The sequence below is a fragment of the Rhipicephalus microplus genome, chromosome 1 (assembly GCF_043290135.1).
Source record: "Rhipicephalus microplus isolate Deutch F79 chromosome 1, USDA_Rmic, whole genome shotgun sequence".
Classification (NCBI taxonomy): Eukaryota; Metazoa; Arthropoda; class Arachnida; order Ixodida; family Ixodidae; genus Rhipicephalus; species Rhipicephalus microplus.
Genome location: NC_134700.1, coordinates 163,754,441 through 163,778,770, shown reverse-complemented (window position 1 = coordinate 163,778,770; position 24,330 = coordinate 163,754,441). Strand labels below are relative to the sequence as shown.

Here is a 24,330-nt window from a genome sequence, read left to right as displayed (position 1 = left end):
TGATAATCAATCCCCAAGCACTCGCCTAGGATACTGACATGAACCAACCGGTCTCTCTTCGAACGCATGCACATTAATATAGTCGTGAATGACGTGATAAACTTTCTGGCTTATTGTGGAATGCGCAATGTAGCGTAAAGAAAAGTTTTACACCATAGTTGTAGGTGGTCAATTTTCAGAACTTCAAGAATCAAATTTATGAAGTTACTGTTTTACTTGAAATGGTGGAAGAACAAATCGCCATGGCTACTGAGTCACGGTTCGATAACACAGTATCATATGTGGAACAATTTCACCTGACTTCACAGTGCATCATAAATATAAGGAGAGGTGCGCTGGACGTGTGTTTCTTTTATTCTAAGAGCCCTTACCAGTGAAGGCGTTTTAGATAATAAAACTGAATTATGATGGTACCACTTCGTAATATCACCAGGGTATCAGCATATTGTTTTTGAATCAATTTACCGCCCACTTAACCACAGGAATAAACCAATAATTGAACTTTTCAGCATGCTGTCGCATATGCCTTACTGCGTAATACTAGGAGGAGGCTTCAATCTTCCCAGCATGAAATGGGATATCGACAGCGTAGCCCCACAGGAAACTCAAATTTGCTCTACCTTTTCAGAACTAATGAGCATCTGTGGCTTACAGCAATGTGTGAACGAACCAACACGCTTTAACGCTATCCTGTGTCTTTTACTAAGCGATGATCAAAATGTTAATATTTGCACAAATGAATGTCCAGGCATTAGTGACCCCGGCTTTGTTGGTGCAAAAGTGAAACGTTTCCAGAAGACATGCACGTAAACAACCATTTGATAGTGTTTTCATGTACAATATAGATTACATCGATTCCGTTTTCAAGGAGTTGTTTTTGTTCTTTCCCACTTTTTGATGCATATGACGGAGATTTTTGAGGTACAGCAAGAAGCAAAAACCTGAAATGCACCAAAACTCTGAGATGCACAAAATGGTCAGAAAAGCAGCGAATGCCACAAAATAAAAACTTTTTCAAAACAGGAGAACACTAAATAAAGCAAAGCTCAAAAGTACAAACAAGCTGCCTCAAGGTAAAACTGAAATTGGCAAAAGATTTAAAAGATGAAAAATAGACCTGAAGCGTAAGCCAAAATTCTTTTGAAGGTACGTCAAGAACAACAGAAAAAATGGCACAGTTATCTCTGGCCTCTTAACTACGGAGAAAACTACTATGTATATCCACGGATGTTCTTTTCGGGAACCTTAACTCAACTTGATGACCAGCCGCTTTTCAAGCAATCGAAAAGGTCATGACGTTCTAACTGGTAATCGAGAAGAGGTGAAAAAACTTTCAGGTTTCTCCAATCAGCCGGCCTCATCTAACAACCATGCAGGATCCTTGCGTGTGTGAGTATTTGCTTTTTCTTTACTTTAGCATTTTGTCATTATTTTTCTTCTTACCTTTCTGTGTTATCATACCCCATGCACATTGCAGGATACAAAACTAGATATTCACTTTTCGGTTAACTTCTCTGTGACATGCATTCACACTTTATTTTTCTCTTCCCTCTTTTTGTCTCTTTTTTTCTCATTAAATGAAGGCTGCTATGAATGAATAACTATTCAGCGAAGCGCAGCAGCAGGCAAATCCAGTGGTGAAGGCCAATGAAGAGAGAAAGAAATCACTGAGCAAGCTTGCTATCGTTCACATCCCTAATAAACATTACAATAACTTCTACGGTAAACCACGTTAGCGGACAAACTGGGGTTGCCTGCACGCATAGACTGGCAGTGTTGTCACTCTTGTGATTTGACTTAGCTTCGCAATATCCTACTAGCATATCACAATATCCTACTGGTTTCCCAATTTTCAGCCAAAGTACACAATATATGAATACTCGGCAAGGTCTAGAAAAAAAAAACATGCGAAATTGTTAAGATATAAAAAAAGAAACCAGCACAACATATTTCTTACCAATGTGACAGAAGCCCGACGCTCCCTGGTCATTACGAAGGACTGCGTTGTCGAACCTGCAAAAGCCAAACGACCACGAATTCAGAAAACATCGTCATCAAGTTAGCCTCGTGTTATCATGGATTGCGTAGCTGTACGAGCACGGAAGAGCTTATGCTATGCTATGGATAGATATACAGCAGTACTTGACTGTAATCGCGGAGAGCCTAGCCTCGTTTATAGTATGGCTTGCTACGCCAGGACTCGAGTGCTGATTAAGGTATGTACAATGACCACATATACAGTATATTCACATACACAGCCGAGTAATCTCTTATGTTCCGTTTACTTGAGTACTTCTTAGAAGAAAGCAGCGTTTTCTGGTTGCGTATTGTACAGACTGTGCTTCGCCAAGAACCGAGGAACTCCAAGCTCAAGCCGCGTGTCAAATGTTGTGCCATTTTCATTATCGACCTCTCATAACCGCCAATAAAAATAATCCCACAAGGCGTCTTTTATGTATTCCTGATTGTTAGAAGTTGTGCGCATCGAGTCCGGCAGTTCAGTCTTGTACGTGAAGTAGTTTACGCAACGTAGAGTATGATATACTGAACGTACAGTTCATCTTGCGGCATTAATCCTCGTGACTCATAAAAGCTACAAGGAAGGTATAGTTTTGTAGCGATGCGTGCTGGCTACTTGAGGGTATGATGACGGTAACCAGAATACTAATAATGATTTGTAATTATTGGTAACGCGTGCTTAGCAGCCAGCGTTATCTACAAAGCAAAATAGGCATACGTGATTTATTTGAGGTATTGATGGAAACATCAATTTCCTCAACTAACTTCATATATACAAAACTATATATATATATGCCCATAATTATTTCAGAGTGCTTGATCACTAGTGCTCTGTTCGCTAATACGGCCGTGCTGTAAAACTGTGAACACCACTGACGACTAGAAGTACCTGTAGTCTTTGCTCTATTCGCTATGCCAATACCGTTTTTACCGCCATGGATCATAACTTAAGATCAAAACACATCCTGTGCAATTGTGAGTTGTTCTTGTTTATTTATTCCTTTCTTTTTGTCATTCTACGCTATTAGTGTATATTTTCCCCTGTCAGCCCACTTCCTCTATAGCACTTTAAGGGCTACACCATGAAAAATATGTAAGATACATTAGCGTTGTGTTCAGACACGTGCCACTTGTATTCTGCGGAAGTAGGTATTTTTCCGATTCGACTGCGTCGCGAAGCATCATAAAAGCTGCAGCACTGTACCAGTGAGATCTTAACTTTTTCACAATAGAATCAGAAGGTGCACACACTCCTTTCAATGGGTTTCTTTCCCGCGACTGTTGCGAACAATAGCTAAAGCAAGCCCCCTTTGATATTTTTGAACACCACTGCATTATTTCGCCGTAATGGATGTTATCGTAATATTCTCGATGGTAAAATCAATACACCATGAAGGGTGTGAAGGATCTCTCGAAAGAAAAAAAAAGCTAAAGAAAGGCAGTATTCATGGTGTGTCCACTGATTAATTTTTGTTCGCCAATGTCTCACCCGTTTTTCCGGACAAGGAATACATTGTGTCGTAACGGCTTCGGACGGCGCTCCTGAGATCACCCTTCGAGTCTTGCTGTCAACAGCGTCTTCTTTGCGACCACCTGCTTTTTATATATTTTGCTTATATTCTCGTATGAGGGGAATCGCCACTGAGCTTGAAGCGCCCTGAAGGATCTCCAAGGTGAACAATATTTGGCATTGCGGTAATTGTAACTCATCGCTTCTGTGTGAGTTCTTCAGATATGGGGTCAATTTCTAGGAGCTATGGATCGTTTTGACAATTTAGGCACCGTTAACAGGTGCCTACGGGCAAGTATACGCGTGCGCTACTGCCTTTCGCCGCGCCGTACAGCGCCTGCTGTGGTTTGGCACCGAACATGTGATCTAAAGATTGGTAGCACGGAGTTTAAACTACCTCAACAGAGTGAAATAGTATGCCACGCGCCTTTATAGGAAGTGCATGTAATTCCCTTGATGTCATTTATTACTTGACAATATGAAGAATATAATTTGATGCGAATTGATATCAGCACACTATAACCAAAGCTCTTCATAGTAAAGCGTGAACGTGAGTGGTGAGTGAGTGAGGAGGAAGAGAAAAAGGGCGAAGCGAATTGATGAAAGTGAAATGCGGGTGCGCGTGATTCTTGTTTTGTTTTAAATGCGAAGCGTTTCTTAGCAAACTTCGGCGACTTTGAGCGTATCTATCTATCTATACATATATCTATCTATCTAGCCGCTTACGTTTGGACGCTCTCGTGGTCACCCCATTAACTTCGCGTGAACCAAAATTAGCATGGAAGATTAAGATGGTTTGAAGAATATAACGCGCTGCTCTAGACCTCATTAATGTCACAATACCGTCATGTATGTCGTTAAACACGTCCCGCCAGACAGTGGCACATACCCGCGGGCAGGTATGTGCCACTGGTATGTGGTTATATGCCACAAGTGATTGACACTTAGTATCTACCCAGGAACGACGAGAACGCACATGGACAGTTTCAACGTGCGAGCGTTAAGAAATAACCGAAACCGGTAGCGTCAACCCGACGAATGCAAATAATAAATTTCAGGGTCCCAGCTGGAATCGAACCGAAGCAATCTGCGTGGCAATAAAGCATTTAACCACTGTGCTGCGGTCACAGTACTGCTTTTCAAATAGGCGCTAATCTTCGTGAAATGTCAATAGTGCTTGCGGTGCTGCCTACCCCCTTTTATAGACATTACACATGTGCTTTTTTTTCATACACCCGTCACGTCGGGTTAACGTCGATTGTGGTTAGTTGCCATGCGCTGAAGTTTATCTATGTGGCAGTATTCAGGGCCAGCATCCTCGCGAGCATGAGCGCTTCATATCAGCTTCTGGTGTTGCTAATACGTATGTTCCCGTTGGCATCGTCGCGCAAGTGCAAATAACTGGTTATATAAACATCTGCAACTCTTCAACATATGTCTGTGCGTCCAACCTTCCCAGGTACGTGGGATCTGCCAATTTTTGTTTACTGTATAAGCTATACGGCTCAGTAAAGGAATTGTACCGATTACGCGAAGGAACACTGGATGCGCTCGCTACAAAATCGCTAGTTGAGAATGATCCTGACAACGTGTTTGTAAAACATGGCGACCACGACGTGTTTCGGGCTACCGAATTGAATCCGACGCTAAACATACATAAAGAAGGACACTTTTAGAGCTTTGTGGCTCATAAATAGTGATAACTGTCTCGTATAGTGGCAGTTTGGACACTATATAAGAAAGAGTGGACGAAGTAAGAGCGTTGTCAAAAGCACCCGTGTTGTGTTCCGTCTTTCTCAAAATTCGTTATTTGGAGCTGTTTTGCCTTTCCCAGCTATGAAAGTAATACCTAGAGTTGAAGGTGAAACTATAAAATTGTGACTGAAGTATGCCTTCGATTATGAAAAGTTTAATAAATCTAAAATATGCGCGAATGTGCGAGAAATAACATCAGCAAAAAGGAAAAAATTCAGACGACAACGCACAAGTATACGAGGTGAATTGTTGGTGCAGTACGTAAATAACAGACTAGTGCAAGCACTACACCATGTGGGAATGTCTAGCAGCAAAAGTTGAAGACACTTTTTTTTGGCAAAGCCTGCAATTCGGCAAAGCCTGCTACCCGAAAAATCTTTGCTTGTACTTAAGACTTGTAAAATTTCCACTGAACGCTGCACTTGCTTTGTGTACACGTTCTTCAGCGCCAGAACCTGATGGCATCGCCTACCACGCTTGGTGTAAGCTCGGAGATGAAGCTCGTAAGACACTATTGCTGCTATACAGCGACTACTGACAAACTGGCATACAGTTTCACATGAATGGAAGCCAAGTTGCCTGATTCCACTTCTCAAAGCCGGCAAGTCACCTTTGGACATTTTCTTCTGATACCCGATCACCCTCGCGAGCTGTGTGCGAAAAGTCAAGAAGAGAATGATTCTAACGCGTCAGGAATGATACTTAGAGTTCTATGAAATATATCCAAATGCCATGTGCGGGTTATAACGAGGCCACTAATCAATTGACAGTGTAGTTAACTTTGTGACATGAGTAGAGCACCAGAAGGCCTGTAAACGATTGTCTGGTGCTCTGTTTGTTGACGCTAAAGGGGCTTACGACAATGTCACCCACAAAGCCATTTTCAGCGCATTAGAAGTAGTAGGACTCGGTGGTAAGATATATATGTGGGTTCAGAGCTACCTACAGAATAGGTAATTTCACGTGCAGACAGAGAATGGCCCGTCACCCGAGTACGGTAGCCGAGGAGTCCAGCAAGGCGGAGTGCTAAGACCGATGTTGTTCAACCTAACACTCACTGGACTAGTTGGCAAGTAGTCAAGAAGCATACGACTTTCACTTTATGATGATGACTTCTGTGTATGGACGTCCGGTGTGACTTGACTTCTACTTCGCGCTCAACTTCAAAAGGGAGAATCAGCGACATCACACTATCTACGTAAACAAGGGCTCGAGATCACTAGTGGGAAGTGTGCAGTCGTGGTTCACCAGGCGGTGTCACCCAGCCACAGTCACAGGTTCTTGGAAGTCATAATCGACCCAGACCTGTATTGGACCCCTCACGTAAACTACGTGAAAAAACGGCTGACTGTCATTTGCCACTTGTTCAGGTTCCTTGCCGAGAAAACTTGGGGCGTGTCCGTCGAGACTGTGTTACAGCTGTACAAGGTATTTTTATTGAATTTATGTGGTGCAGCCTACCTGTAATATCTAACACATGCAAAAGTAGCCTGCCCACACTCCAAAACACTCAAGCCCAGGCTCTTCGAAAATCCCTTGGTTTACACATCACCGTTGAAAGCATGCTTACTTATATGCTAGGAACCCTTCTCACCGCACGGTGAGCCTTGTTACTGAGAGGCCCCGTACGACATTTCATACAGTTGTTTATGTGCATCGTGCATCCTTTACGCCAGGTTATACGCCTGCGGAGAAGCTGGTGTATCCTCCCTGGTGCCTGGCCCTTTCACAAGTACGTCTTTCAATACCAGGAATGCAGAAGAAAGTAAATTTGTCTTTGTGCACCCTAAAATAATTGAGCCTGTTTTTTTTGCAAGACATTTATAGTATCAACGTGCACATATACATGAATAGTTCAAACACAGCGTCTAGTTTTGGTGGTGGTGTGGCGATACAAGCTTGAGGAATAACCTTGCCAATCAAGTTGTCACTTGTTGCTACGTCTACGCCGGCGGAACGTGAGGCTTTGCGCGGTGTCCTAGAGAACATCGCATCCAAGAGACGGAGTAAATGGACTCTGTTTCTTGACTCAGAACCTGGCTCACACAACAGTCAGTCAGTTCTTCGAAGAGGTTTCCAGTACGAGATTGTCAAGCTTTTCCACCAAGTCACAGAAACAGGCCACGAGGTCTGTTTTCAGTGGCTACCTGGTCATTGTCAGATCAGTGGCAATGATTCTGAAGACACCGCGGCTCGCACATCCCACCAAGAGCTCACCCTTCTGATTCTTCTGCCAAAGACAGACGCTGCAAGACAACTTCGTCCCCTGGCATGTAGTCTCTGGCTGCAGGAGTGGAACACCCTAAGCATATATAAGACATACAAGACCCCACCAAATAAACCCTCAAATAGAACTTCGACTTTCATGTGGACTTCGTCGACGTGAAGCTTCACTTCTTTGTTGGCTGTGGTTGAGGGTCGCCTTCACGAGAGCATATACAATCATCATTAGATGGCCCGACAGTGCGAAAATGGAGGTCTGCGGCACAGAAGAAGACATCGGCCATCTGCTATGTCGTTGCTCTCAATTTTCATCCGAGAAAAAAGAAACTATATGGCACGTTGTGACAATTTGAGGATCGGCCACTCTGTGTGCAGATGCTGGAGCACCGTCGCCGTGTTTCATCGGTTCAAATAGCAGTCAAAGCCCTCTTACGCTTTCTGAGAACTAAAGGGCCTATGTGAATGCCTTCACCTTTTGTTTTGTGCCACCGCTGCATGCGCGTCAGCCCATTGACTAACACTATTTTGTCTCCTTCTCTTCTCTTTCTTCTTTCTCATCGTTATACTACCCTTTCCTATTTCTCCAGCTTTGGTAGCAAACCAGGTATGTGTCTGGTAACCTCCCTGCCTTCTCTCTTGTTCTTCCTTCCTTTCTTCCTTTGATAGTAATATTTGTAAGCTGTATTCGAAGCCTATGTTGTATCAACATGACCCCTCCTGATTGCGTATTGAGTAAATGCCCCCCCCCCAAAAAAAAACGTCGCCGTATACCCCTCGTCAACTCTTCGTGTAAAAGAGCTCTTTTTTTTGTCAAGAACTTCGACTGATTCAAATGTGGCTGCGTACGCGTGAAAAATACGTCTCCTATCTCTCTCTCTTTCTTTCTATTTCTCTCTCTCTCTCTCTTTTCTTATGAGAGCAAGAGTTTGACTTTAAGATGTCCCGGAACGCCCTTTCGGCGTATTATGCAAATATTCGTTCCGTTGCGCGCAAGTTCTCCGCGAACTAATTACAAACTTCCAGCGCGAATTCGTCGTGAGAGTGAGCTGAGTTCGGTCTTCAGCACTAATGTTCATTCTGCGCTTGGCAAGGAATGTCACGCACAGGTCATACAGGCATTATGTTCCCGTACGTACTCCATAACTGATGTATGCCTTGCGTGCTTTTATTTATCCTCATGCGTGTCTTTTTTAGCTCATGTACCTTTACCCTGATACAATTTGTCAGCACACAATAGAAACTTATGTTTGCCCTGGTGACACCGTCCAGTTATGTCTCAGTAATGTTTGTCATCCTTGCTAACGCAAAGAAACGCGCATCACTGCCCAAACCTAAATAGCTGAAGCTATAAAATCGCGCAGTGACGTTCGGGGCTCCACTGGACCTTCTGGGGCCTAATGCACATAACTTCCGCAAGTACGGTTTGTTACTGGTCAGTCAGTTTCGCTAACGGCATGTCACGCGATGGACTGGCTGAAATATTTTCCCCAACAAAAATTTTTAGGGGAAAAAACTTTTTGTGAATGTGGGCTCAGAATTATCTGTACCGTGTGAAGGTCATTCAAACGCATATGCTTTTTTTTATCATTTGCAAGCACAGAGTCCTTTCACTTCATAGTTTTTCTGTGTGTAAAAACAGTGCACGGTTTTAAGTTTCCTGTGAATGACGACATGATACAACTTTGAGGACAGCGCTGAACGCAAAGATCTTACCAAAACCACTGTAGTAAATTGCTGTTTGTTAGGAATGCTGTCAGGTTCCCGGATCTATGCCTCGTCCCGTATCACTGCAGCGAATCATCATCAATTTTTATTATGTGTTTTCAGTAAGCACCAGATCGTCATTGTTTACGAAATATTTCAGCTTATCTTTTTATGTCAGCCTGCATCTGTAGGAGGCGAACATCGCCTTATTATTATTTTTGTAACGGAGAAGGCTGGCGATGCATCATTATAAGTGACAAGGTAAAGGTTTAAAATTTGTTTGTCTTTTCAAGTTTTTTGTGTTTCTAGTGAAATACATAAGCGTCGAGGCCGTAGTATTACTTGATCCAAACTTGTGACTGAGTAGTCTACATGAAGCTATAAACCTTGAAGAAAACAGTTTGCCTAAACCATCTTGTACGTTTCCGCATATATCTATCTCTGCATATGGGCGCTTAATGTTGAATCTATAGTGTAAGATTTTTTAGTGCCGCAGTAGCGTAAGAACGAACAACCTGCTGGAACGTGAAAGCAAAACTAGAGGCGCGTGCTTCCAAATATACGAGACACATTTATATCGCTCAAAATACGCTGCGCAATTATAAATACGCAATATACCAAGTAAGGTTCAACTTCTTTGTTAGGGGATATAGCACAGTATATGTTGGAGTCAACTAATATGAACGGTGGTGGTTCAGGCATGATTTAAGTGACATCAACTCTTTTAATGACGAAACGTAAAACGCAAGAGGCGCTGCAATACCAACTTCAAGAAAAAACAGTTTTGTTGGCGTGAGACTGGAACCGTAAAAGGCAGCAGGACACCTAAATTTTTTAATGAGGTTGGTGCATTAAAATTTGGTTGAAATGCGGTAACAAATGTTTGCGAATGTTGTTCTAAACAAGTGGGTCTAACTGATCGCACTTCCTAAAATGTACTCTACAAAAAGCCGCATAAATATTGCCTCGTCTGCAGTGGGACTCAAAACAAGGCCTTTTTTGTATCTAACATTTTGAAGCAAGCCATACTGTATACCAATGCGCCAAGCCAATGTTCATGCATAATGTTACGAGTTCCGGATATAACTAACTAAATATTAGTGTGAGCGCTGATTTTTATAGAGCGGTTTGACTCTCAAGCTTGGCGGTAATATCATTATGAAAGAAAGTTTCCTATTTGTTGCTGTAAAAATAGTGTGTATTTATTCTCGCTCCAAGCAGAGTATAAGAGTGAAGTAAATATAAAAGGAGACGCCTCGAGGCACTCCTGCGTAGTAGTAGAAGTAATCAGAATCAAACCCAGCCGCGGATTTATCACGTTCTCGACTGTCGCGATTCTCAATATTATATTACGAAGGCGAATGTTTTGTTCTTTATGCAGTGGAAACAAAAAAGGAGTTCGCGTCCACCTACTGTCATCGCGCGTGCTACTAAGGCTCGCGGTCAGTCTCTTGGCGACACGTGGGCCCGGAATAAGCTGCACCCTGAGATACCCGCATGCACCGTTGTGCCATAAATAAGAGATTCCTCGGCCCACAACACATGCCTTGGCAGGGATAGAGTCAACAAAGCGTGCAGCGTACTCGCTGTGTAATGGCTTCGAGGAGGCGCATCAGAATGAATGTTTCACTCGTCGCGGGGACTCCTGATGGCTTGTGTGTGCACGTGGCACGAACGTTAAGCACGTGTGCGTGTTCCGCGGCCTGCTGTGGACAGGGCGTCGTTCGCGCGTCTTCAGCACCTCCTCCAACACTGGTCTACGAAAGTGATACGTGCCGAGGGTCTGTGCTTTGTACCGAAACATCGTGATAACCTTCCACGTGCTCAGTCAGGGTGCCATATTCGTATAAGTCAGTGATTTTTTTCGTCTGTTCTGCGGCCATGAATGCTTTATCAGGACATTGAACGTTACCGTCTGGGCGAACGAGGGAAGACGAGGGGAGTGATGGGGTGCGTCTGAGACCTCGCAAGCATTCCACGATGCACTGAAGAGCACCTACAGATCTGCAGTCTCAACTTCAGCATTATTAAACGTGTTCGTAGGAGAGGTCCACATGATATGGGTCCACATTTTATGTTTACATATAGACGATAGTTTGGTTTTGACGAAACACTCTTGACTGTTAAGCATTTTCATATTTAAGCATATTTGCTGACACATTATGGCCCACTCTTGTAATGCCAAGTGGCATGAACTGAAGGAGTTTTTTACGTAAGAAACTCACCAGGTTGTGTTTATGCGCATATATTCCATGCACATTTGTTTATGCATGCAATAAGACGTCCTTTCGGTTGCAAATATTTCATGCTAACACCTACCACACATCATTTTTGCTTCATGACATTGGTTTCATGCTGCTCAGCGGAACATGTCGGACGTGATCGATAACCGCGTACAACTAGTAGCGATGTCGGTAGCAAATTTGCAGTATTATAATGATGATTCTCCTTACATTATTACGAAATGCAATAGCACTATCCCTGTTCAAATGAAAATAGGCCGCCATCATCATCAGAGCACCGTTGTTGATGAACAACGTACAGTTGGGATACTTTCAAATATAGCGAAACATTATATCAGCTGCAACAGTTTAACATGCTAGCTACATGCTAGCTTTTTCTTACTGAAGATACAACTCAATGTTGTATATTTTGTTTCTTCTCCCGTTAACATCATGTATGGTAGCCCCCCTGACAGTTTCTAACGTTGGGGCTCCTTGTGTGCATTACCAATGCTGTACGCACTTTTCTGTAAACTGACATCGTTGTTGAATAAAAACTTGAAACTTGAAACTTGAAACATCCAGCGAACCAGCGTGTCGCGATTAGTTTGCGAATCTGTGCAGAAACATGCGGTACTAAACGTTAAAAAGTTAGCAGAAATTAAGGTATCAGAAAGAGAAGGAGAGAGAGAAATAGAGAGGAAAGGCAGGGAAGGTATTAAATTACACATCAAATTATACAGGTGAATTTTCCTGGTGTTGTCTTCGATCACTTTTTTAGGCGCAACAGGCAATGTTATTTTATAGTTTAACTTAGCAACAAAGAAAGAAGCCATACACGAGAGAGCGGACGACAACCTTTGGTAATCGAAAATCGGCGCTCACCTTGACGTCCGCATTTTGTATCTAGATGTCCATTTGCATCTCGTGATATTGTTATCTGGGGTTTTTATGCCCCCAAAACGAGGATATGGTTATGACAGAAGACGTAGGGGAGGGCAGCGGAAATTTCGAACATCTGGTGTTCTTTAACGTGCACTTACATCGCACAATACCCGAGCTTCTACCATTTCGCTTCCATTGAAATGCGACAACCGTGACGGGGGTCAAACTTGTCACCTTCGGCTGGACAGCCGAGCCCCCTGACCACTGTTCTACCACGGCGGACCATTTGAGTCTAGTATCCCCAGTGTTTGTGGCCACTGAAACGGAGTAATTCACCTATCGCAGCGATAACTACTTTGATCATATGCGCATTTTAAACAGTACGATTGAAAATTTAATATTAGGGTTTGTGATACTATCCGTGTTCTCAGAATCCTTTTTTTAAACGCATCAAACCCACTTTGCGTCTATAATGTTACGCTCCTGAGTGAGCCAGTATGAAATCGACTGCTGACAGCGGTGGTAACATAGAATCAGTTGTTATTAACGAGCCGTAATCTCACCGGCATCATGCTCACCTTAACGTGGGATAAAACAAATTTGGACTCAAGAACACTGACAAATGTTTTGCTCTGTAATTGTAGCCAGTATAGCTACAGATAGCAAGCTAGAGTAAATGGGTTAATATAAACATAGAGGATTTTGTAATCTGAAAAACATTGCCATTGAAATACACTGGTATTTGTCAGCGATCTTTAGTTAAATAAATAAACAGGCGTGGATATCAGTCATCTCCTCATGGCTTAATTGGTGTCTGAGCTTTGTTGTTGTGACGTGGACCACTTTCTTCTTCAGTCAATCAAGTGAGGCGGCATCTGGCAGAAATAATGCGGGCTAGTTCAAGCACTGGACAAAAAGTTTTGGCATGTCCGAGATTTATAGCTGGATTCTAGAACCAGTTTTCTGCTTACGTATTGTTTTTTCTTTCTTTCCTTTCTTAAAGCCTCCCGGCGCTTTCAGTAAGATGTCAAGAAGACAAACCGCACAACGATTTGTCAAGAGGGCAGTTCAGCTATAGCACCGAATCAGGAAAGACTTTTACGGTCGTTCCTTAGACTTCATAACTCATGAGCGCACGCACCGTAAGATAGCTCAACTTCTTTTTAAAATAGTAGTGGTGCGTTGCTGTCAAGAAACTTTCAGCGCATGCAGCATTCTCAATCTCCGGCGCCCGATACGTCCGTGGAATAATGTACGCAACCAAATACGTGCACAAGGGAGAAGAGCGCTCATTTATTGTGAAATGCACTCGCGAAGTGCACCGAAACTTAGTACGAGTGGAGACCAAAATTATTTTTGCGTCATCTTTGCCCATGCACTGCGGTGCCTCCAAAAGCGTAAAGCTTGGCACCAGCTGCACTAAAACTGCGAACACAAAGTTGTGGAAAAACGTATTGTGTGCGAAGGTATGTGCATTCTAAACGCACGTGCAGTCGATGACTGTAGGACTTTTCGCAGCTCTCAAGCATGCGGGTATTGATCGGCTAGAAGAAAATTCGTCAACGACGGAATTCCTGTAGGGCGTAGAATGCCTTTGCGGAGAACTTGCGCGGCACCAGCTATCGAGAACTTTCTGGGTTTTCCGATGGCTGTGCTGCCATCGGAAAACCCGAAACTCCCAGAAGGCGCCACGAAAGGCTTACATCAGTGGAACCTTTTGCAGGAATAACATTCACAATACCTATGCTATGTGTCACGCACAACGTTTTTTTTCTTGTACGCAATTTACCGTGGGGAACATAGTAAAGGGAAGCTGAGCAACACAACATTTTTGTTTGGGCTCTGTGCTTTAACAACGCAAACATTATACGAGAGCTGCTGGCAGTCGTCAGCTTCTATAATCTGGATTCAAATTTAAGATATTGCGCACTGGTCGGGCAACGCCATTCCGTAATTTCATATCTTATCAGTGTTGGCGAAAGGCTTAACAAAGGAGAACTCACCGAATTAATTATGCGCCGAGGTAAAATAGATGCGATAATTTTGTCTTCTTTTTGCTTTCAGTTTTAAGAGATCTTTAGCTTTCTTTCGTGCAAAAGGCAATGATTAGTTTCTCGGGGCGCTAAAAAGGGCACAAAATGTGACTACTCGAAAATGGGGCGCATGGTCAGTTCATAGTGCACTTCAAATGAGGCAAGCCACTAAAATGACTCTAGCGCCGAGGATAGTAAATCTGACACCCGGGCGATGCAGTGCAGAAGTAGTGAAGTCAAAAGATTTCAATTTGACATCAGATCGCGCCCTGCTTCTCAATAAAGGTCGCGGCCATGACTCCCCGAAGTAAGATATGCATAATCCGAGCTTCAGTCAACAAAAAAAAAACTAAGAAGTAAAAAGCGAGAAATTTGAAATTTTCTAGGCCACCGAAGGCCCACGAACGTAAATAAAAAAGCGCGAAAGCTATCATACGTGATAGCAGAAGGGTCTTGTTTATTTTTTTTTGTCACAAAACGGTAGAACTGATTCTGCGCGTGCTTTAGATTACAATGTGTGAGGGTCGATAAGGCATTGTTCGCTGAACCGCGGTGGGAAATCTCGACTATCCTTGGGTCGAGCTTAAAGAGGGCGAGAGAGAGGCGCTATGCCCCGAAGCACATAACTGCAAAAGGAAGTGCAGATTCAGGGAACTGGAGACAGACCGGATCAACGGCCCGATAGCCTCAATGAACTTGTCGTTGGGAAAACTCAATTTCCTACGGGGCGCTGAGGCTGGCAAAAAAAAAAAGTGGCGCAGGATGGACGTAGGGTTGAAAGAACGCTGGCTTATCGGCGCTGAAAGAGGAGGCGAGATTCGCTTCCCGGTCATATGACGGGAGACACAGAAGGAGCTAGGGTAGTAAGGGTTGGGAAGTTGGAAAAGAAGAAAAGAACAGACGAGGAGGAAGGGAGAGATGGGACCAGGAGAGAGGAAGTGTACATGCCTTCGAGAACGGAGCGGCTATATGGTGAGCTGACGAAAAATGTACTGCGTCGATTTTCGCAGGTATAGGTATTTGAATTCCTTAGCGCTCCGATGCGTTTCACCCTCTGCTCAATAGGCAGCTGCTGCCTCCCCCGTACCCTACTTTGTGCCTCTTTCCTAACTGTCTAGTCATTTTTTTCTTACTCACAGGCTTACAATCCACTACTTATTCGTCGTACCCTTCTATCGGATGGATAAAGTAAACGAACACCAGCTTCACGTTAAAGAAAATGGAACTCTGTCTTGCAGTTAAGAAAGGATAGCTTCGCTTCAGACAAATGTGGAGCGAAAACGATGTTCCGTCTATGTTTCTGAGAGCCAAAATCTAGCGGACCGATTTCGTAGCAGCCCGTGCGATTTGAAACCTAGAGATAAGCTTCAAAGAATGGATGGCTGAATTTGGCAATAAGGGAGCTGAAATTTACCAGGTATTTGCTGTAGGCTGTTGCTGGCGTGATGCTGCAATATTCCTATTTTTACAGTTCCACCTCATTGTGATGTATACGGACGTCCCAGTCGAAACTATGAATGACCTTTATACCGCCCCATCTGATATAAAGTGTCTTGCTTACAAAACTCTTGTCAGACCTATTATCGAATATTCTAAAATTGTCTGGGACCCTTACACAAAGACAAACTGCAATAAAATAACAAAAATACAGCGACTTGGTGCGAGATTTATTTTTAATAAATATAGCCGACATCATTCTCCTACTGAACTCTGTAAAAAAGCTGGACTGGATAGTCCTGAACTTAGGACGAGGATTGAGCGTCTGAAATTCCTCTTCCAGTTAATTCATAATCAATTTAAACTAAACTATTCAGATTACTTCCAGGTCAACACACAAGAACACTCCAGACATCGCCATAATATGTATATACCACCCCTAGTCCCACGTAACGATTGCTTTAAGTTCAGTTACTTTCCACGTGCTATTGAAGATTGGAATATGCTGCCAGAGTCTATAATTGGTTGTTCCTCGCTTACATCATTTGAACAGAATCTAAAACGTTTATTTTCCGAATAACAGTGACATATGTTTTTTTTTGCGTGTGTGTGTACTTTTTGTTGGTTGCATGATCCTGCAGTAGTTGTCTTTCAAATCTTCAGCGCGGTGCAAAAGTGCCGCCTCAAATGCGTCATGTGCTGTTCTGCGCGTATGTATTGCATCGCATGTGTGTTCCATTTATGTATGTTATGTATAACTTCGAGTTGCTGGTCACAATAATACCGAGAAATTATCTCGAGACCTGTACGGTACTTCTGTTTTGCAAATAATTGTTTGTACTTCCACCCTGTAACGGCCCACTTCTGGGCTAACAGTATAAATAAATGAATGAATGAATGAATGACTGCACTTGTGTGTTGCTCTTTTTTTCCTCTTAGTAAAAGTCGTGAATACCGAACTGTTAAGCATAAAGCGAGTTGAAAGAAAATTTTGTACGCTCTTTCTCCTCAAGAAACAATACGATATACGATGTTGGCTCAGAGAACTGAAATATTGTTTTGTTTCCCAGAGAAAGCATTACTAGCAATGCGGTCTAACTAAATAATGTGATATTTCATGGCTAGTTGTGCCAACATAAGAAATAAAAGCCATTTTATTTCAGTTTAAATTCATTGCTACCTTAGCTGTCTTTGTTTGCTTGCAATTGGTGCATGTGAGGTCGAAGACTGATTCATAAATAACCGTGTAAAACGTCCCTCCTTTATCATCATTTTCGTCAGACCGTTTATTGACAAATACTGAAGAGCGAGCTTTTTACTATAACACAAACGCCAAGGGGCCTAGTATAATTAATAAAAAACATCAAGGTCTGCTTATAAAGCAGATAATACATCGAGCCATCGAGCCAGAACTTGAAGCTGACTTCACCGGGCATTGTTTCACAGCGAAAGCTGTATATGACTTGGAGAAACAAAAATTCGTCCGACAGCGATGTTACCAGCGGTCACCATTGGCTGTCCTATCAGTTACGTCATTCTCAGCGTCGTACCTAAACAGGCCGGCCATTGGCTGCGTTATGAGTGACGTCGTCCGTCCCGTCACAGCCGTGGCGCCGAGCGTGCGCGCAACAGTTTCTCCTGAAGCCTTCCATATGGGTATGCCACGAACAACTCTAGAAAAGCTCCGACAATAGAGACGTGAGAGATCTCTCATACACGGACTCGCTTGCTGGATTCCGTGCCGACCAGTTGTGCGCTCGCGATCTCCGGCGTCAGCGTAGCTCTGGCCGACTGGGCTCGCCCTACGTCATCTCCTGGCACCGACCTCCGACGACAATGTAGCTCTGACCCACTGGACTGGCTCCACGCCATCTCCTGACGTCGACAAGAGCTCTCGCAAGTCGTGCCCCGTCCTCGGACTTCTGTGACCGTGTTACCATCTTTTCTATCTCTTCTATCCCCTAGACTTGTCGTCGCTTTCTACACCTTTATTCCTATCCTTTTAATCCCTCCTCACCCCCATCCCTTGTAAGCTACTGCTGAGGTGTCGCACACTGTTGTAGACAGTTGCGGGGCTCACTTTTCTTTTCTTTTTCTTCTTCTAAACATAACCGCTCCCCCTCCCCCCCTCTCACACGCCGGGCCGACGGGGAAGCCCGGGCACAAAAACAGGCCCGGGATATCAAATGCTGGCACCAACGGCGTACCAATGATACGGCAGCCTTCCAAGCCACGCTAAATCGTGAACGGGAATGCAAGCGCCGATCGCGGGTGGATCCTGTAAACCACGCCACGCAGCAATATATATTTCATGATCTCAAACGCTTGCAACAACGCCGCACCGAACAATGAATGCGTGGTTCTTGAGGAAGGGAAAAAGGCATCTAATCTATTTCTGCCCATAGGCGACACGGCGTAGGCTCAACAATTGGCGTTGCGGCGTCAGCTTGATTATTGCGGGAGCGCATTCGCCGGAGCGAACGACCGCTTTCGATGGGAGTTTCTCCTGCGGCACTTTGGTTTCGGTTGCGGCGTCCCTTACAACCTGCGGTTCGAGAACAACCACTGTCACTAACGCGTGGCGAAACGCAGTTAACCACTCATTGTATACACTCCTCTATGACCGTGATCATACGAGGCAGAATATGGGGCATGTGAAACAAACACTGTTGTAAATCCAAGTCAAACGTGTGTCTCACCTCATTAAGAATCAAGAACATGTGCAAAGGCATCAGTGTCATGTCGGGTTCAACCTACCGCTAAACACCGGTGCCTCAAGTTTCAGCTTTCGAGTTTTTGTTTATTCAAAAAGCTATTTCGGTCCTGCACAAAAACCCAATATTTCTGAAAGGAAAATACACGCGCTTTTTTTTCTGTTCTCTTTGCGTGTCTGTTTAGCGCCCATGCTGTACACCCAAGACAATGATCACCCACATAACCTAAGCAGTTACCTTACGAAGACTAAATAGTCCTGCATTTGCTCCACCATGGCTGGTGAAATTTTTTGTAAAGCTACCAAAACGGGTACATACAAAAAAAACGCAAAGATAAACGCAGCCCAGTTGACGTTTGAGAAAGTTTTCCCACGTGTATCAAGGCGAATGACGACTACACAACAGTAATATTGGTGAGATATAGAAGATATTAAGCGGGGATCACGCTGGCTAACACATGTGTGATAAGTGGTTGTTGAACGTCCAGGAAGGTCTTATATGCCCGTATATGCTCTTTCGGTTTGTTTATTTTTCAAATGTGTCTTTGCTCGAACGAGTGTACTATCCCCATTATGCTTTTCGCCAAATTTGCGTTCAAACTATGACAGGAGTGTACGGATATTTTTAATTGCTAGTGAGCGTTCCCCTGCCAGTAAATTACCATCGAGCAATTATTCGTTGCTTTTATGTCACCTCTTATTTACTAACTCGCTCGTGTTGATGTTTACAGAAAAGCTGTATTTGCCTAACCTAAGCCATTGAATAAATCCTTCCCTCTTATTGCCCCCTTTATCTTAATCTCACTTCGTTTGGTGTAGGGTAGCAAAGCAAGTGTTATATTTCTGCTTGACCTTCCTGCCTTATTTTCACTTTTATTCAACTCTTTCTCTCATGCCGTTCTTGTACCATAGAAGGCGTCCGCTAAAACGCCATTGTCGGAGCTAGCAGGTCACGTCCTCTTCCTTGGGCTAGTCAGCTGAAAGAAGGTGCATTTCAATCCTATTGACCTTAACTGATTTAGTCTGTGCAAATGTACGGGATTTAACAAAGTTGGCAGCTACTGCTTTAACCTGGATGTTTTTGCTCTGTAAAGACACTAACACCTATGAAGCAATGCACAAAGGCGACATGAGAAGCGGAAGTGTCTTACCGTTGAAATGGTCCTGAATTTGGAAAGCACGCTTCCCTGAAGAAGGTTTAAAGGCAGCCGCAGTCACTGAAAGTCCGTTACGTGATTAGTCGCGCAGTGGCACATTGGAGGCGAGGGCAAGGATGGCCTGGGATAGAAGCATACATGACAGCTGTGATGGCTCGTCCAGGGGACAGACTCGTCGATTTCCATGGCCGACGAACACTTCCTGCGTAGAACGAGCCGCTGTGTTAACTATAAGCGTGAATTTGTCCTCATAAGTTCCATCACCGATAGCATAAGAATCTTCCATTGTCAACTTTCTTGTTTTTTTTTTCTAAAATGTTATTATAGAAGCTTGCATACTGGCCCGTCAAGACAGGCTGAACTATACCACCATTGGCATCATCATTACCATTTTATTATTATGTTACTTTTGAAGAGATTTTTACAGTATAAATGTGTACTCGCAAGTATTAAAGTAAGCTTGTTCTTTTAACAGAAACTTTTGGAAGCAACATAGTTGATCTCCTTGACACGGCATGTTTCGGGCAATAACAACACTGCACAGAATATCTGTGAACACTACAGACGACACACAAGCATAAATACACGTTGTTTTAAAGCTAAAAAACCATGTACTCTAATGCAGACCTATCAAGTTATCTAATGATCGAAGCTCGACGCATCCACAAAACAAGTGCAGTTTGCATAACGTTTAACTGAATGTCGATATGTTCCAAACCGATACACAAGTGTACACTTGTTTTTGTGTGTTGAATATACTTCCTTTTCACTTCTGAATTAGCCGCCCTACAATATAGCCTCGGGGCACTTAGGTACCTGTTTCAACAAACAATCGACCACGTCATCTATTTAAATTTCTTATTAAATAATTATGATTGGTAACGTAACTCATGATTACGATCATCATAAAAGAGCCCACTTTGGCAGGCGCACTAAACCGAGGGAACTCTGGTGGTGGTCTATGTTTAGATGTGAGCGCATGAAGCCGCCTTATAAGTTAAACGTAAACTTGACGTTAGGATTAGATGTCAACATGCGGACCTTGATGTCGCAAACATTGCTCGCCGAAACTCGCAGTGAAGTCGAACAGCCTAATTTTTTTAATGAAAGCTTTTGAACGAGCCCAGCGCATTCGCATGTACGTCTATCGTTTACTCTAATTGAGCTTGCGAATGACCTGAGAATAAGAGTTCTCGAAATGTAGAATCCGAGGTCTATACGAATAAACGCTGTATAACTTCAGTTTGTGATTTTGCAATCTTCAATTTCGGTACACGGTAACTTTAGTTTACACCCACTCATAGTTCGCAGGCGGTTGCAGAGAACAAATTTTTTCAGCTTGTGTTCGTCACATGTGAGGCTGTGAAAGTGGCACACCTAAAAAACAAACAAGTGAAATGTCTCTGCGGGGCGCCTACAAACATCAACGTTTAATCGTGATGTAGTACAGGAGAGAAAAATATTCTTTAATATGTAGGGTACCCTCTGTTCGAGATTATATCAAGAGATTACAGAAAGACACTCAATTCACGTTAGCCCAACGCGACGTTTTATGCTCTAACGTCAATACATGCGCGCAGTTGTTAAGAGTGCAGTTCAACTCAATACATGCACATTGCATGCTAGGCGATTAAACGCTATACTGGGAGTGACTGAGTGCTGAAGGATATAAGGTGACGATGAGGCTGACTGTGAGATAGAGCAGTAGTGACGCATGGTGACTGCATCCACTACACCGGCGTTCAGTCTATAAATCTAAAGCCATGACTAAACGAACGCGTTACAACGCGTCAACGTGTGGGCGTGCAGGCTCGGCGTCTTGCCGTGTCTCTAAGGGGAGGGGGCGGGGGGTGGTGATGCCGCAAACAAGGAGATGGCGTGCCACGCGAAGTGTTATAATGTGAGCGTGTGGTAAGGGCTTTTTTAGGGGTGCTGGCGGAATGTTGCTTGCGATTAGTTGCCAGCATTGCCCTCACGTGCCCCGCCACTCACCGAGTTGCAGAAGGATCTATTGCAGTGCTCCACCGGCCCCACCGAGTACCACAGTCTGCATGGCTGTTTACCGGATTGCTCTCGTCCTCACCGTTACCCTCACCAACAAGAGGCACGTGCTCCGAGCATCGAATTTGAATCATCGAGAATTACACCTTCCCTACTGGCACGTCGACACTCGTGCAAAACAACGACCGTTCTTTCGCAAGGTTCGTATACCAGGAATCGTAAAGTCTGTAGGTACTTGCGTACATACTTCTTTCACTGTTCATCTACAAGGCTGTACTTACTTTTTAAGAGCGAAAAAAAAACTGCTTTCATTTCCGTGAGTGACGTAACTGAAGAAACCTCGTGAACAACAAAACCTGCTTCATAAATTTACTCAGAGATACCTTGATTTGAGTTCAAAGTTTGTAATGGGGAGATCGCAGCTACTCCGCTCGTAAATATTCCGCGAGAAAGTATTGGCAGATGGTACTGTACGTGTCGGATTCTTTACGTAGATGTAGCGTACCAGCGCGGAATTCATTAGCTCTTTTTCGCGCAGATAGTTTCGTAACCTGGCCGAAAGATTGTCTACTCGCCCGAGCTTCCTCTTCAAGATACATAACAATAACAGGCTCGCTTGTACACGGTCGGTTGTTTCAATAAACGTCCGCGCTGGACCTACGCCAACGTGGTGCGCTGAGGCATAGTCCCCTGACCGATGCGCTGCTAAAAGATTCGTGAAGAAATGTTGGGTGCCCGCCGCGGTGGTCGAATGATTGTGGCTGATAAGCCGAAGGTCGCGGGACTGAATCCCAGCTGCAGTGCGTGCATTTTTGACAGAGGCAAAAATGTTTTAGACCCGTGTACTTGGATTTAGGTGCATTTTCGAAAGCCCCAGCTGGTAAATTTGTGGAGCCTTCCACTAAAGCGTCTCTCATAATCGTATCGTAGTTTTTGGGACGTTAAAGTTCAGATATTTTTATTGAGAAACGTTGGGTTCATACAGTGGCTATGCTCTCGTATTCGTACCAGGATCAGGAATAGTTACGAATTTATGTACAGCTAGGTATCATTCCGCGTAGGAAGGGGGTCGGATACATGTAATTTTTCGCTTTTTTTAGTGGGAATGTTTTTAATCACGTACATGTTTTATGCGGCCCATACCCAATGAATCAATGTCAGGGGGACTGTATGTACCATTTTTGTGCATGCACATTTTTGCACCAAAACAGAGAGGGATAAGTTGGACACGCGCATGCGTAAAAGTGTTAAGAAAGTGCTCGGTATCCCAACCACGCCTAGCACTGAAAAGTTTATGAAGATCGGAACGCATTATGCCACTACTGAATTGATCGAAGCATAGAGGTCGGCCCAAATCATTCAGTTATCAAATTGCAAAACAGGAAGACAACTTCTAGATGCAGCAGGCCTTCGTCCTATCTTTAATCAGGGAGAAACTATGCAACTGGATCACCAAACAAGGAATACAGTTTCTGTTGACCCTTTTCTAGAAAATGACATTTCAAATACAATGAAGGTCGTAGATTAACGAGAGCTACGGCTTTCATACGGAAGCTCTCCGGAACGGAAACATTTGTTGATGCAGCGCGCCACGCCGGCGGCAACAAGTTTTCTGTGGCAGTTGTCAATGAGAGAAGAGAACTCCTCTCGGCCGCTTCGCTGAAGACCTCCTCAGTCGGTGTAGCAGAACAGACTGCTGTATCACTGGAATTGGTGGACTCAAAACGCGCAACGACCTACACTGACTTCCGAGCAGCCGTTAGAGCGTTTGCATCAGGATTGATAGCCACAGATGCAGCCAGGATTCTCCTCGGCAGACCCCCCTCCGACATTCTTCATCACATAGCCTAGTTTTCAGCTCACATGGGGTCAAACGTACTACCGGGTCCCCTGAACCCAAACGAAATAGCCCACTATACATGCGTGAGGTTTCACATGCCGTGACGGGCTGGTCTCTCGCGTGAGTTCGGGAAAGCTCCTCCACAGTGATTTTCTCGTTACCTTTCACAAGATAACATCTCATTACAGAGGAGAGCGACAGACATTTCCCTTTCCTCATTTTGAGCTCCATAGATCAAAGCGAGCAGGCTTTGCATGCCCCAGATGGGGTCTTAACCCTTCAGGGCATGCTTTATTCGGAAGTTTATCCACTTTACCCAGATTGCGGTGAATACTGTTTTCTGAGTCACATGCTCTGGCAGTGCCCTGAGCTACAGGACTTTAATCGAGAAGTGGACTGGATGACGGCAATCACAAACCCCACACAAAACGCCCTTCTTAAGGCTGTCCAGAGGGCCCGTGAACGTGCTGAAAGGCATGGTCTCTATGTTCCGACATGGGACTAGACAACGGCTGGGTGGGGACCTACTTAATTGACCCACTGCTTGGCCTCTCAGAACGAAAATAAAGTTGTTTGTCAGTCTGTCTGTCGCACGCTTGCCTACATTTATTGATGTTATCTATTTACTGTTGTTCACGGTTACATCCTTAACCCGCCGTGCCATCAGCGTAGTCACACTTGTATGGACAAGCATTTATCTCCGGGAGCATGATGATTCGCGACTCGCCACGTGTTGTCAAAAACTGTGCACAACCTCACACATCAAGTATGAAATAAGTGCTTCAGGTGCACCGTTAGATATAGATATTATGCTAACGTACTCTCGGCGTT

At 43.9% G+C, this 24,330-nt stretch overlaps 1 protein-coding gene across 2 annotated transcripts in view; it reads right to left on the bottom strand.

Moving 5' to 3' along the window:
• Positions 1–24,330, bottom strand: part of LOC142802086 (calcitonin gene-related peptide type 1 receptor-like) — a 156,868-nt gene that overhangs the window by 22,808 nt on the left and 109,730 nt on the right. For both annotated transcript variants that reach the window (XM_075887574.1, XM_075887575.1), the window contains exons 2-3: positions 19,653–19,860; positions 1,958–2,013 (exon numbers count right to left, since the gene is read on the bottom strand). Coding sequence is in view for 1 of the 2 variants with exons in the window: in XM_075887575.1 (XP_075743690.1) it covers positions 1,958–1,990 (33 nt within the window). In the remaining variant the exon portion in view is untranslated. The remainder of the gene's footprint in view (positions 1–1,957; positions 2,014–19,652; positions 19,861–24,330) is intronic.